This window comes from Tachysurus fulvidraco, chromosome 18 (assembly GCF_022655615.1).
Source record: "Tachysurus fulvidraco isolate hzauxx_2018 chromosome 18, HZAU_PFXX_2.0, whole genome shotgun sequence".
In the NCBI taxonomy this organism is placed as follows: Eukaryota; Metazoa; Chordata; class Actinopteri; order Siluriformes; family Bagridae; genus Tachysurus; species Tachysurus fulvidraco.
The window spans coordinates 17,097,591-17,113,775 of record NC_062535.1 but is presented as its reverse complement, the minus strand read 5'-3'; the positions used below and the strand labels follow the sequence as shown (position 1 = coordinate 17,113,775).

Here is a 16,185-nt window from a genome sequence, read left to right as displayed (position 1 = left end):
AAGAATAGTGCTGTGTTTACAGTGACAGATACATTTACTGTTCATTACAGCTGTGTCCTGTCCTGTACAGTTCAGTGTGTGAGGAGGAAGAACACTGAGTTAAAAAAAAGTCACTAAATCCCATCTTTAATATGTGATAAGAAAAGGAAATACAAATGAATCATTTGGAAGAAATCGATTCCTGAAATTTTAACAAATTATATTATTCTTACAGAATAATTTAAATAAACTGAGTTAAAAAAATGTTGGCATTTTATTTGATCTACATTTAATTAAAGTCTTGAATCAGTTTACTGCTCCCATCGTTTAGATGTGTGCACTTCCAATGAGTAGTGAATCAACCGAATCAAAGCTCACGAATCCTCATTGACTTAAACAGATCCTTGAATCAAATCAGTAAAATGTGATGAAATACCTCTAGCACTTGTTGCCAGAAAAAAGGAAATAATAATGAAACAATAGAAAAAATGACACACAGGAAAAAAATTCATTTCATTTATATTAAAAAAAAATTGTAATAAAAAAGTGTAAAAAGTCAACTTTCACGAGTTAATAAAAATGTTATGAATAGTTTAAGTTCATAAAAATTATACTTTAGTTATAAAATTCAAAGTAAATTATTTGGTAAAAAACATTCTGACCTCGTTTAGAGATGATTAAATTCTGCATACAGGAATAAAAACAAAACAAAGCCAAAAACCAGCAGCAGCTCTGAGGGTTTAATCTGTTAAACTGTCCAAGTAAGAATCTGTTGCAGGTTAATATTTCTTCCGCTTTCTTTGAAGAATAAGTCCTTCCTTCCTATACATGTTAGGAAACACCCCAAACACCTCAATGGTGACAAATCCACAAATTTCTTCTTAACTTAATGTTCCGCATCAATTCAGAATATTTTTGTATGTGAAGAGTGGAAATATTATGTATGTGAAAAAGGATGGAAAAATTGTGGGCATAAAAGAGAGAAGTAGAAAGTCGTGCCATGGAAATATAAAAAAGAGAAGAGTTAGTTTCATGCTCACACATTAGTGAATCTTGCTACCCCCTAACCTCCACCCTTTTCTGCCCCATATCAAATTTATAACTCATTATGAATAAACCACACTGAGAGTTTGTGCATAATAGTTTAATGTATTATTTTATTTTATTGTTTATTGTGTAAAATATACAAAACATTTCAAGGAGTTTTTCTTGCAATCACAAAATTACAAAAGTTGTTTTCCAAGATCATGTAGCAGTAGCATTCTAATGTGTCTAGCATTCTCACTGTGGCTGTGTTTATTTTCTTCAGCCTGGTGCTATTTTCATTCATTCATTCATTCTTTTTCTACCGCTTATCCGAACTACCTCGGGTCATGGGGAGCCTTTGCCTATCTCAAGCTTCATAGTGCATCAAGGCAGGATACACCCTGGACGGAGTGCCAACCCATCGCAGGGCACACACACACTCTCATTCACTCACGCAATCACACACTACAGACAATTTTCCAGAGATGCCAATCAACCTACCATGCATGTCTTTGGACCGGGGGAGGAAACCGGAGTACCCGGAGGAAACCCCCGAGGCACGGGGAGAACATGCAAACTCCACACACACAAAGCGGAGACAGGAATCGAACCACCAACCCTGGTGGTGTATGGCAAACGTGCTAACCACTAAGCCACCGTGCCCCGCCGTGCTATTTTTAGTGATGAACAAATGCACTCACTACATCATTGTTGTAAACATGAGAGATGGACCGGGAATCAGGAAGACTCGAATGAACCGTCTGTGTGAGAGAAAGAGAAATGAATCATGAGTTCATCCTTCTTTATGAATCTTTCCAGATCTGAATGTCTGAGTGAAGTGTGTATCTGAAAACACTTACTGCAAGTGTGTAGTACATGCCGTTGGACCTGGTCCGAAGATCAAGACCTGTGTACGTGTCATCAGGAGGACTGGAGGAAACGTTCTGTGTGAAGATTATAAAGAATGTGTTTGGTGTTTCGAGCAATTCCTTCATATCCATCCATTCTATGATTCATTACATAACAGCATTTCCTACTATGTTTAGTGATGAAAAGGATCTAGAGCAGTGGTTCTTAATCTGGGTTCGATCGAACCCCAGCGGTTCGGTGAGTCAGACTTAGGGGTTCGGCGGAGGATAAGACGCACCCGACTCATATGATTTGTGATGATACGTCCCCCTTGGCCATCATTGGCTGCAGGTGATCACGCAACATCGCTTGGCCTATCTGTGCTGCAGGAAATTTGGTGCACCCAGTAGTTGACTTGTGACTGTCGTGTTGGTACGTCATGTGATTTCTTTCTTAATATTTTAATCCATTCATACTAACTATGTCGAGCAAAAAAAGAAAGTGGTCGGATGAATATGTACAATATGGATTCACATGTATAACGGAACATGATGGGAGTCAGCGTCCTATCTGCATTATTTGCAATGCCAAGTTGAGCAATTCTAGTCTAGCACCGGCAAAACTAAGAGAACACTTCCTTAAGCTGCATGGAGATGGAAAATACAAGAACACAACGCTCGCTGAATTCAAGGTGAAGAGAGCTAGATTCGATAAAAAGGCTACTTTGCCTGTTCTCGGCTTTGTATCCATCAACAAACCGATCCTCACAGCATCGTACGAAGTTGCTTACCTGATCGCAAAGCAGGGCAAACCACACACCATTGGTGAAACACTCATAAAACCAGCTGTGTTGAAGATGGTGAATATCATGCTGAGAAAAGCGGCTGAAGTTAAGTTAGCCCAAATTCCTCTTTCAAATGACACCATCAGCGACAGAATAGAGGACATGAGCAAAGACATCTTGGCTCAAGTAGTTGCAGATCTGATTTCAAGCCCGGCAAAATTCAGCTTTCAACTCGACGAGACCACAAACGTTTCCAATCTAGGCCAGCTTGCTGTATTCGTGCGCTATGTGAAAGGCGACTCGATAAAGGAAGATTTTTTATTTTGTAAGCCTCTTACAACAACAACTAAGGCAGCCGATGTGAAGAAACTTGTGGATGACTTCTTCAAAGACAACAATCTTTCGTGGGATATGGTTTCTGCAGTTTGTTCGGACGGAGCTCCAGTCATGCTGCGAAGAAAGTCCGGTTTTGGTGCACTAGTGAAAGCTGATGCACCACACATCATTGTTACGCATTGTATTCTGCACAGGCATGCGTTGGCAACAAAAACCTTACCTCCAACACTGGCAGAAGTATTAAAAATTGTAGTCGAATGCGTGAAACTATGTGCGAAATAGTGCTCTGAGGCACCGCATCTTCAGTGAGCTGTGTAAAGAAATGGGCTCTGAATTCGAGGTACGTGGTTCGGTGGTCATCCTGGAGACAGGTGCTGAATCGTGTTTTTGCCCTGCGTGTGGAATTAGCCCTGTTTTTGCAAGAGCACCAACATTTTCATGCAGATTGCTTCAAAAATTCAGAGGTCATTCTCATTTTAGCGTACATGGCTGATATCTTCGCAGCTCTCAATCATCTCAATCAACAGATGCAGGGAGGTGGAGTCAACATCATCGAAGCTGAAGAAAACCTGAAGGCTTTTCAAAAAAAGCTACCGTTATGGAAACGACGAATAGAGAACGATAACTTCGCAAACTTTACCCTGCTAGACGACTGTATATGTAAGATCGAAGATGTATCTGGAATCGGAGACATTTCTTTACCCGCAGAACTGAAGAAAGCAATTGCCACGCACTTAGATGAGCTTGCAAAGTCTCTCGATAGATACTTCCCTACAAGAGAGTCTTATCCAGCATGGGTGAGACAGCTGTTCACGTTTAGTGTTGAGACAACAGATGTCAATGATGAATACCTGGATGAAATCATTGAAATTCAGCAGAGCCAGGTCCAACAGCAACTCTTCAGAACAACAACGCTCTCAACGTTTTGGTGTCAACAAATGGTAACATACCCTGTTATTGCTAAGAAAGCTCTGGAGATTTTCATACCGTTTGTTACAACATATCTTTGCGAGCAATCATTTTCAAGGATGCTGGACATAAAAACAAAGAAAAGGAACAGACTTTGTTGTGAAAATGACATGAGAGTGGCACTTGCCAAGGTGAAGCCACGCATTTCTGAATTGGTCTCTGAAAGGCAACAGCAGAAGTCACACTGATTTGCAGTAAATAGTCATTATGATGTTTTTGTGTGAAAATCGTGTTTTAATGGTTTTGTTCCTTGAACACCGTGATGTTGTGATGCACGGTTCATTTTGTGCACCAGTAAAATATATACTTATGTTTTGAATTTGAAAAAAAAATCATATTTTATTTTTCCAATTAAGAAGGGTTTGGTGAATGGGCATATGAAACTGGTGGGGTTCAGTACCTCCAACAAGGTTAAGAACCACTGGTCTAGAGCCAAACTGGTTCCTCATGTTCATTATGATCTGGGTCTAGTGTTGATTATCTCTATTTGTTGGGCTGTTTTGCAGGTAAGTTTGAGTCTCTTATGTTTCTATGCCAAGTGGTTACCAAAAACAAATTACTATTGAAATAATAAGTCACACTGTGTCATACTGTCCAGTTACAGTTCCCTTACCTGACTAGACTCAACATTATCAGCTGAACCTCTTGTTCTCTTTCTCCTAAAAATGAACAATAATCAGAAGGATCACACTTAAGATATTTTACACAAGTGAATGAAAAAGACACATGCTTACCTCATGAATAAAACCACAACGATGACAAGTGAACATCCAAAAGTCACTCCAAGAACAACAAACAGAAGTACACGCTTGCCCTCTGTGTAGAGATCAATATTAGTCTGCTGTAACTCATTCACCTTTATAGATGCTAATAAGTTTTATTTATTATAAGCTGTGATACCATTTAATGTGAGACCCACTGCAGGTGCTCTCTGACTCCCGTATTTATTCTCAGCCACACAGTAAAACCATCCACTGCTGCTGGAGGTCAGTGTGAAGCTGTAACTCTGTCCAGATCCTACAGGTGAGCTTTCATTCACCTTGTACCAGGTGTAGCTCTGTACAGGTGGGTTAGCATCACTGCTGCAGGTCAGAGTCACTGAACTGCCCTCCACTATCTCACCAGAGGGACTGATGGACACTGAGACTCTCTTTGGAGGATCTAAAACAGACAAGACGGTAAGGATACAAAGGAAAAACCCACTGACAGGTCACAGGTTACTATGGGTAAAGAAGTTATATCATTGACCATCATAATCATCATTAACTCACACAGAACATTAAGAGACACAGCAGTAGACGATAGACCTCCATGTTTATTCTCAGCCCTGCACGTAAACTCTCCACTGTCCTCAGATCTGATCCTGATCATGGTGAAGGTGTTTCCTGTACTTATAGAGGATCTTCCCTTATACCAGGTGTAGCTCTGTACAGGTGGGTTAGCATCACTGCTGCAGGTCAGAGTCACTGAACTGCCCTCCACTATCTCACCAGAGGGACTGATGGACACTGAGACTCTCTTTGGAGGATCTAAATATGGAACCGTAAAATACACATTGAAAGAGTTTTTTAACAGACTATGAAAGTCATCATCAGTCTATATGTTTCACTGCAGTTATACATTAATTGACCTAAAAGGAAACAGCAGTGAAATTATAGAAATAATGTCATATAATCACAAAGAGTAACTTCCAAATAATATGTTATTTTGCTGATGTTATTGTTAGTAACATGCTAGAGTGTGTCTATGCAACCAATGGCGACTCCGTAAACTTGGAGGAGTACACGGCATCAATGACCAGCTACACTGGCAAGTACATTGATGACGTGACCATGTCCAAGACAATCACCACACACTCCAATCAGAAGCCGTGGATGACTGCTAATGTGCGTGCGCTGCTGAAGACTAGAGACCTAGCCTTCAGAACAGGGAACAGGGCAGCCTTAAGAACAGCAAGGGCCAAACTGTCCCAAGACATCAGAGAGGCAAAGCGCACACACACCCAGACAATCCAATGCCGCTTCCAGGACAGCGGAGACGCCCGTCACATGTGGCAGGGCATACAGGCGATCACGAACTACAAGACAGCTTCACCTGCTTGTGATAGCGATGCCTCCCTTTCAGATGCGCTGAACGACTTCTACACTCGGTTTGAGGGGCAGAACAACGTAACGGCAAGGAAGACCATCCCTCCCCCTGACAACCAGGTACTCTGTCTATCCACGGCCGACGTGAGGAGATCTCTATGCAGAGTTAGTCCACAGACGGCTGCTGGACCAGACAAGATTCCTGGTAGGGTGCTCAGGGAATGCGCAGAACAGCTAGCGGATGTCTTCACTGACATCTTCAATATTTCCCTGAGCAGCACCGTTGTTCCTACATGCCTCAAGACAACCACCATTGTCCCTGTCCCAAAGAAGTCTACAGTGTCCTGCCTCAATGACTATTGTCCCATCTCACTCACATCCATCGTTATAAAGTGCTTAGAGAAGCTTGTCAAGACCCATTTACCACATCAAGACCCATTTACCACCCTCTCTGGACCCCCTACAGTTTGTGTATTGCCCAAACCGCTCCACAGTTGCTATTGCAACAGCCCTTCATTTAGCCTTCACCTATCTGGACAATAAAGACACTTATGTACGAATGCTGTTTACAGACTTTAGTTCAGCATTCAATACAATCACCCCTAAGCATCTGAGTGAGAAGCTGAGCCTGCTGGGACTGAACACCTAACTCTGCATCTGGATCCTGGAAGACCTCAGTCAGACCGGATCGGGAACAGCATCTCCAGCATCACCACACGGAACACTGGAGCCCCTCAGGGCTGCGTGCTCCATCCACTGCTGTTCACCTTGCTGACTCACGACCATATCATCAAGTTCGCTGATGACACAACTGTGGTGGGTCTCATCAGCAAGAACGATGAGTCGGCATACAGGGAGGAGGTACAACAGCTAACTACCTGGTGTAGAGCCAACAACCCTTCTCGGAATGTTGATAAAACTAAAGAGATGGTTGTTTACTTCAGAAGAGCACAGAGCGACCACTCTCCGCTGAACATCGACAGATCATAGGTAGAGATCGTCAAGAGCACCAAATTTCTTTGTGTTCATCTAACAGAATACTTCACCTGTTAACTCAACACCAGCTCCATCACCAAGAAAGCCCATCAGCGTCTCTACTTCTTACGAAGTCTGAGAAAGGCACATTTTCCTCCCCCCATCATGAATACTTTTTACAGGGGGACCATTGAGAGCATTCTGAGCAGCTGCATCACTGTCTGGTTTGGGTACTGTACCATCTCGTATTGCAGGACCCTGCAGCGAATAATAAGGACAGATGAGAAAAGACATTTACACCACACACTGTATCCGCAAAGCCAACATCATTGTGGATGACCCCACACACCCCTCACACACACTCTTCACCCTCCTGCTGTCTGGAAAAAGGTACCGAAGCATTCTGGCCCTCATGACACAGACTGTGTAACAGTTTCTTCCCACAAGCCAGACTGCTTAATAACTGTAACTGAATTGTTCTGAGCACAACTTACACACGCACATCACCTGTATGGACTGCACAGACCTACACCAAATACACACACTTGGAATATACATCCATCAACCTGTGTACATGCTGTTTACATCCATCAAACTGTTTACATGCTGTTTTTGCACACTTTTTTGCTTTTTGCACATATTGTCCAACATTTCAGCCATTTGCTGTTTTGCACAATTCTTTACATTATCTCAGGGAACTGCTGCTATGAAACTGTGTTCATTATAGTATTACTGCATGCAATATTGTTGAACATACTGTACAGTACTTACACTGGTCGGCGCTGTTTCTGTTTATTGTCTTTTGTGTATTTTTTGAATTGTCTTTTTTGTATTACCTTGTAATTTTTTGTTTGCACTGTCTCTTATCCTGCACTGTCTTGTCTGTCTTTTTTGTTTTGTCCTGCACTGTCTTTTGTCCTGCACCGTCTTGTCTGTCTTGTTTGTCTTATCCTGCACTGTTTGCACCAGGTTGCACTTTATGTGGCTAGGACTTACTTACTAAGTCCTTAGCTCTGTCTTTGTTTTATGTAGCACCTTGATCCTGGAGAAACGTTGTCTCATTTCACTGTGTACTGCAACTGCTACATATGGTTGCAGGGCTCTCAAGTGGTCTCACTCATTTTGGTCTTTTGTCATGATCTCCTGCCACACATTGTATTTTGTTACGCAGAAAAACTTGTATCTGACCGCACCGCTGTCTCTATGAAGATGGGCAGGAATCAAGCACGTCTCCTGTTGTAATGTTACAACAAATTCACAACTTATTTGACACAAACAATGACATTTTGACTGCTGTTAGAGATGTTTCCCAGATAATCAGCATCAGTTTTTCATGAGTGTCTGTAACTTAGCCAACCGTTTTACAGCGTGTTCACTGACAACACCTGCTCAGAACAAGTAGTCTAGGCCAGTGGTTCTCAACCTGGGGGCCCTGAGATGGTGCCAGGGGGTTAAAAAAAAATAATGACTTTATCATAAATGAAATCTCAAACAAATAAGGCTACTAACCACCAGCACTACATTGTATAATTTAATGTTTTGTTTAATTCAATAAACGGTTCTTGTCTCTTGACTTGACTTGTAGTGTGCAAACCTGATCAGAAAGCATCCAGTGAAACTTCATATTAACTGATGACTTGTTGTGTAAAGGACAATAGTTTAGAGTCATGACATAACACATGTACTTGCTTTGCTGTTTGTTCCTGTTTCATTACTCATGGGATTCGTGTTACATGTGGATTCAGCATGAACTTTTAGTGTTGCTAGTTTTATAAGTGAATGAATCAGTCTGAACTTACATTGTACATCAAGAGTGACAGCAGGGGAGCGATAACTTTGTCCCTGTACAGAACATCTGTAGCTGCCTGCATCCCACTGACTGACTGATGGCAGATGGAGCGGGTTAGAGGAGGAGAAATAACTTCTATCTTTGTACCATATGAATATTGTAGTGTATGGCAAACTGTAGGAGGTTTTACATGTGAGAGTAACTTCATCTCCCTCAACAACTCTACCAGGAATCATCTCCACCCAGAGATCTGTGAATGAGAGGAAAGGAAGAAAACATGCAGTGAAGCCTGTGTACTGTAGACTAATCACTCATATCAATGAGAGCAGTATTATAGCTGGGAAACACAAAACAACGTTTTTTTACTTGAGCACAAAACCAATAAATGTTCACGCTGTGTTTTTTATTCTGGGGATAATTTCACCTGGATGCTATAGATTTGTAGCTAAGAGGAGCTACTGTAATCATAAACACTGTTGTGTTGCTCATGCCAAATCTTTTATTTAAAATCTCTAAACACACTCAGCACTGTTTGTCTTTAATCCTCTTTAAACCTGTATGGAGTAATGATTTATAATCTCAATATTAGTGACAGACTGGGGCAATAATTTAGGCCAGGAATTTGACTCCATCTCTTGGCAACCTTCCTTCAACAGAAAAATAAATAATAAGAATGATAGAAAGAAACTCAGGGTATCTGGGGGAGTAAGACACATAAAGATCTGCAAATTAAAAGGTGAATTGGTTGAAAAAAATGATGAAAAATTATTTTACAAAACATTTCAGCCTTGGTCTTTCGCTGTGGTTTGCAAAGAAAACAGCAGTACTTACTAAAAATGCAAATTCATTATCTGCCAAATGCTTTTGGAACAGCAGCATAGGGCTTTCCATGGTTTTAACACACCAGCACCTGACTTTGAACTTTGCAGAAATTTATTTATTTATTTAATTATTTTTTTCAAAATTGTCGGATATTGCCAAAAATTCGTGACCGATCCAAATCCGATATTCGTGGTCATGGGCGTGGGAACCATTATATGTGGGTGGGACAGGAACCACCCACTGTTTAAGACCAATAATATTGGACCTACCCACTTTTTTCCATCTCTATTCAGCGCATGTCTTTTTTTATTACTTTTCAGAGCGCCGGCAGTCGAATCCATTCTGCTTGAGGAATGCCCTAATAAATTAAACTCCATTCCACGTTTTACCTACAGCATTGACCACGCTCCTGCTTCCTAAAATCCATCGTCGTCGGAACTATTATATGTGTGTGGGACAGGACACGCCCACTTTTTATTTACTTCCGACGATTTCCGATTATTTATGCCCATGGTGGTTGATTAATGAACAGCAAACATCATAGACTATTGCTTAAACTTATAAAAAAAATACACTTATATATTAAATTACATTAATATCAATAAATATAATAAATTTTCTAGGAAATATGTTGCACAACCGCCTGCGACAGACAGACAAGTTTAGCAGGCGCCCTTTCCGTTTACCTCAGCGCGTTAAATATGTCGCTCATTTGGGTGTGAGGTTTTAATACATTTTGCAGAGTTCTAATTTAAGATTCACTTTAAAATATTGCCTTTTCTTCAGAAAATAATTAGTGTAATAACTACAGTATACATGGTTTAGATTGTTATACCACTAACTGTAAAAAAAAAAAAAAAAAAAAAAGCACTGTTTGCTACTGCATTAATACTTTTTTTAAGGTTTCTTGTGTTTTCATTTTTCATCCAGTAATAAGGGCATTTTTGTATTTCTTTGCCAGAAACAAATAAATCTTAATAACTAAGCAAGTTGTATACATTATTTAGTTTTAAAGGTAGAAAAGAACACAGATACCGGTATCGGCCGATACTGGAAAAAAGCTGGTATCGGATCGGAAGAGAAAAGGTGGTATCGGTACATCCTTATTTTAAACCAAATGGCTACTTTGATCCATTACACCTAAAGCACTGCCACTGCAATTTTTCTTTTCTATTTATTCTTTGTAATTGTTTGTAAATCAATTAAACCTTAAACATTTTTGGTTCATGGATAAATGGATCCTGTGCTATTACACAAAAATATTAAGTCAACCCTCCATGATTCTCATAGCCTAACCTCATGAGTCAAACTTCTCTCTTCCGTCACCAGATTACTAATGATTACACTTGTCTAAGCCTCACTATCAAGACCAGTCTGTTGATTTTTCCAACCTTTCCTTTATTATATCTTTAAAAAAAAAAAGGTTAATTGGTCAAAGCTTGCAAACACTGAGCACACTAGTGACATCTGGTGGTCAACAAGCCGTTAAAAATATTTGCTCACAGGAAAACTATGACTTGTCAAATATTTAATATTTATAAATTTACTTTAAATAAGTGAGTTTTAAGTTTGCCTTTAAACAAAGGCAGGTAAGTGATATCAAGTTTAGGTGTTTAGGTGTATAAGAGATGTCAGTGTAAAATATTATTTTATAATGAATAAAGTACAGTGTGATATTGCTTCAGCTGATGTGGCTTACCTGTGACAGAAAGTTCAATACAATTTTTACCTTGATACTTACTGATATGAGGCCGGAGCACCTGGGAGACGACTCCTGCAACACAGAATACAGAAATGTGTTGATGATGCATGTATGAATCTCAGACAGTGAGAAAGCCTCATAAACTCTCCACTAAAAATAAATCTGCACTCATTCATTACTAAAAACACATAGGGAGAAGCTCCACAGGTCATGAAATTCAGAGAGAGAGTGAGAGAGAGAGAGAGAGAGAGAGAGAGAGAGAGAGAGAGAGAGAGAGAGAGAGAGAGAGAGAGAGAGAGAGAGAGAGAGAGAGACAGAGAGACTGAATAAACATTAGTAACATTAAGCACAATGTTAGACATTCTGTATATATTTATGAAAAATATATTGGTACATTTGCAAATGATTCACCTGAAACCATGAGCAGTAACAGCAGAGGAAGTGGAGGAGTCAATCTGAGTGACATCATCAGTGTTGCCTAATAATCATCACCACAGATAGAAAAACACTATTCAGTTTTATTGTCCTAAAAAGTATATGATCTGCTTTGTGTTCATAAAAATCCATGAAAGAAAAGATGAAAGAAAAGTGACAGATAGATTTACTGTTCATTACAGCTGTGTCCTGTCCTGTACAGTTCAGTGTGTGAGGAGGAAGAACACTGAGTAAAAAAGTCACTAAATCCCATCTTTAATATGTGATAAAAAAAAAATTAAAAAAAGGAAATACAAATGAATCATTTGGGAGAATTGAACAAATCGATTCCTGAAATTTGAACAAATTATATTATTTTTACAGAATAATTGAAATAATCTGGGTTAAAATGTTTTGCCATTTTATTTGATCTACATTTAATTAAAGTCTTGAATCATTTTACTGCTCCCATCGTTTAAAGTACTGTGTAGTGAATCAACCGAATCAAAGCTCACAAAACCTGATTGACTTAAACAGATCGTTGAATCAAATCAGTAAAATGTGATGAAATATACCTCTAGCACTTGTGGCCAGAAAAAAGGAAATATTAATGAAACAATAGAAAAAAAGTATACACATGAAACAAATTCATTTCATTATATATAAACAATTTTTTTTAATAGAAAAGAGTAAAAAGTCAACTTTCATGAGTTAATAAAAAATCTTATGAATAGTTCATAAAAATTATACTTCAGTTATAAAATTCAAACTAAATTATTTGTTAAAAACTTTCTGACCTTGTTTAGAGATGATTAACTCTGCATCCAGGAATAAAAACAAAACAAAGCCAAAAAAAACAGCAGCAGCTCTGAGGGTTTAAACTGTTAAACTGCCCAAGTAAGTTTAACTGCTGGTTAATATTTCTTCCTTTTTTCTTTTTTTCTTTTTTTGAGGAATTAGTCCTTCCTTCCTATACATGTTAGGAAACACCCCATATATCTCAATGGTGACAAGTCCACTCATTTCTTTTTAACGTAATGTTCCGTATCAATTCAGAATGTTTTTGTATTTGAACAGTGGAAATATTGTAAAAATTGTCACTGTTACAGGAGTTTTTAAGATTAATCAATGTTTAGTTTAAAATGGTCTAAACATCACATGTTTTAGGATTTATATTAACAAAGTATGTTGTTACAAGTTTAGCCTTTAGCAGGAGTTATAAAGCTCTTGTGTTCAGCTACAGTAATTCTATTATTTCAATATGAGGTAACTGGTAGACAGGTTTTTATTAGATTTGGTAGATTAAAAAAAAAATAAACACACGCACACAGACATACAGACAATATATATACATATAAATATATATATATATATATATATATATATATATATATATATATATATATATATATATATATATATATATCTGTGTGTGTGTGTGTGTGTGTGTGTGTGTGTGTGTGTGTGTGTGTGTTTATTTGTCCTCTCAGGAAACCACCGTGCAAATGTCCCTCTTAACCTCATCTGTTTTCCATGTACTCCAATTGGGATTGGGACTTTCATGGATAAAACCACACATTGATTGGTCAGCTAAAAAACATCAATTCAATTCAATTCAATTCAAGTTTATTTGTATAGCGCTTTTTACAATAGACATTGTCTCAAAGCAGCTTTACAGAACATAAACATAGAGCAGAAGGTAAACATAGGAATAATACAAGAAATAACGAATAATAAAAGAAAAAGAATTAACAGAATAAAAAATTCAAGATTATTATTAGATATATATAATTCACAACATCACCAATTGCTGTTCCTTCTGTGATTTATTTTTCTGCACTCAGTCCTCCACCATCATTGACTCCTTATTCCCTCTTGTCTGTGCCTATAAAATGCCATAATCTGAGTTTTTTTCAGGACTTGGCCCTCTCTCTACTGTCTCACAAGCCTTGTGACTGTCTTTGTTGACTTCATTGTCAGCATTATCCAACCTTCCTTTTCCTAACATTTATCTGCATCTCTTTTAAGCCAAAAAAGACCAATCCCACAGACCTTTCATTGATTACTTGAGCCAAAACAGCATCACCTATACAGTAAATACTGTAAAAGCGTCTCTTCAGTTCAGCCTTTGAGCCTCTACATGGGGCCACCATGTTTAATAAATTGTACCCTCAGAAGGCATACAGTACCACCTGTTCAGGATCAGAAAGCAGGATAAGTGGAAGACTTTTGGGCCACTTATTTTGTCAGTATTTGGTCATGCATTTCAGCCTCACCAATGCCACCATGGTGTTCCAAGCCCTTGTCAAAGACATCCTCAGGGGTTTTGTTAAACTGCAAGAACTGGTAATGCTGCAGAACTCCTCATCAGAAAAATAATGTCTCAGACTGAGGACCACACTCTTTGTCCCAGTCATGGAAGTCATTTTGTATAAGTCATATAGTATAAGTCTGTCATCAAGCTTCCACCCCTAGTCCAGTGGTCATTGTTTCCACCCTGCTCATCTCCGTACATAGAACCATCTTCTGGCTGACTGCTATTGAACTCACCTGGTCATATATGTCCCATCCAATGACATACAGTACCCCTTCATAAGAAACTCTCTCCTCAGTATCTAGGCCCATTCACCAATTAAAGCCAGTCCACATCAGACCTACAGTATAAGCCCTTTTGTGGCCTTCAGCAGGCTGCTGGATCTATGACATATGGGAAGAGGCCTACAAAGCTTTGTCCCTGTACAGAACATCTGTAGCTGCCTCCATCCTGCTGACTGACTGATGGCAGATGGAGCTGCTTAGAGGAGGAGAAATAACTACCATCTTTGTACCAGGTCAATATTGGGGTCTCAGTCAGACTGCAGGAGGTTTTACATGTGAGAGTAACTTCATCTCCCTCAACAACTCTACCAGGAATCACCTCCACCCAGAGATCTGTGCATGAGAGGAAAGAAGGAAAACATGCAGTGAAGCCTGTGTAGATTATTATAAATATGTATTTTCATGTTTTACTGCTACAGTATTTGAACTTAGTAGTAATAAACCTCGAGCCCAAAGTTCGTTCTACTTCAGCAGATTTTTCATGTGCATTAGGAGAAATTTATCCTGGACTAATTCCAGACATCTCATCTATTACCTCTACTTAAAATCCTCTCCTCATTAATAATGACACACACCTGTCTACAGTCAGGTATAAGGTTATAAACAAACTTTTTTTTTTATGATACATCTACAATATGTGTTTATAAGAAATCTATAAATTAACAGTAGATAGTGTTATGATTTCAGCTGATGTGGCTTACCTGTGACAGAAAGGTCAACTCCATCTTTACCTTGATACTTTTGTCCTTTGTTTGTTAGAAATCTGAAGTAGTATTTGCCTTGGTCCTGTTCTGTCACATCACTCAGTCTGGGTCGGCAGTCATTCAGGTTGTTCCCGAGGTAATGAACCCTGTTTCTGTACTTTGGGTCTAAAGACAGATCAGGAGGCTCTTTATCTGTAACCAACTGTCTGCTCCAGAAAGTTCTCTGGACTGTGTAATCAGTTGGATATGTGGATGTGCAGCCCATGTTCACTGTCGATCCCTTTAGAGCACAGATGGAGCTCGGTGTATAAGTCACATTCCACTTCGACTGGGACACGTCTCCTGCAACACAGAATGTGTTGGTGATGCATGTACAAGTCACAGACATTGAGAAAGACCCGTAAACTCTCCACTAAAAATAAATCTGCAAGTAAAACAACACAGGGAGAAGCTCCACAGCTCATTGAGAGAGAGAGAGAGAGAGAGAGAGAGAGAGAGAGAGAGAGAGAGAGAGAGAGAGAGAGAGAGAGAGAGGTAAAAGGGAGAACTCAACAGAGAACTGCTAAGCAACAAATATTAACGTTAAGCACAATGTTCAATTAAAGATTTGTACATTTGCAAATGACTCACCTAAAATCATGAGCAGAAACAGCAGAGGAAGTGGAGGAGTTAATCGGTGTGACATCATCAGTGTTGCCTAATAGTCATCGTCACAGATGAAACAACGGTTTTCAATCTTATTGTCTGTTCATAACTGTAAAGCAAAGTGCACTGAGTTTTACAACAGTATGTGAGAAATAACACAAAGGTAAAAATAATAAAAATAGTTGGAATTCCTCTCTTTAATATGAGATACGTGTGTGTAGAGATAAATCTTAAATCATATAAAAAATGTGCATACTGGCACAAGTGCATAGAACGATTCGTTTAAGTGAATCAGATGAATCAGTTCTTTAATGTAATTCTAAAAACTATTAACAGACCAATTTTTTGTTAATAATATATTTTGTTAATTTATCTGCATTTAGCTAAATAATTGAATTTCCCCCTTTATATGCACAGTGTAGTAATAGACGTCTTTCTCAGTAGTGTGTGAACCGAATCAAAGCTCATATAACTCGATTCATTTAAACAAATTCTTAGAATCAGGT

At 38.9% G+C, this 16,185-nt stretch overlaps 1 protein-coding gene across 1 annotated transcript; it reads right to left on the bottom strand.

The window, feature by feature from the left end:
* Window positions 1-1,566: 1,566 nt before the first annotated feature.
* Window positions 1,567-15,427, bottom strand: LOC113636402 (B-cell receptor CD22-like). Its single transcript, XM_047803064.1, has 11 exons — window positions 15,032-15,427; window positions 14,425-14,663; window positions 11,730-11,796; window positions 11,358-11,390; window positions 8,805-9,044; window positions 5,215-5,472; window positions 4,844-5,104; window positions 4,678-4,759; window positions 4,557-4,602; window positions 1,866-1,949; window positions 1,567-1,766 (listed from the first exon to the last, which is right to left on the bottom strand). The coding sequence occupies exons 1-11, from the start codon at window positions 15,420-15,422 to the stop codon at window positions 1,683-1,685; spliced, it is 1,785 nt and encodes a 594-aa protein (XP_047659020.1). The 5' UTR covers window positions 15,423-15,427; the 3' UTR covers window positions 1,567-1,682.
* Window positions 15,428-16,185: the final 758 nt, after the last annotated feature.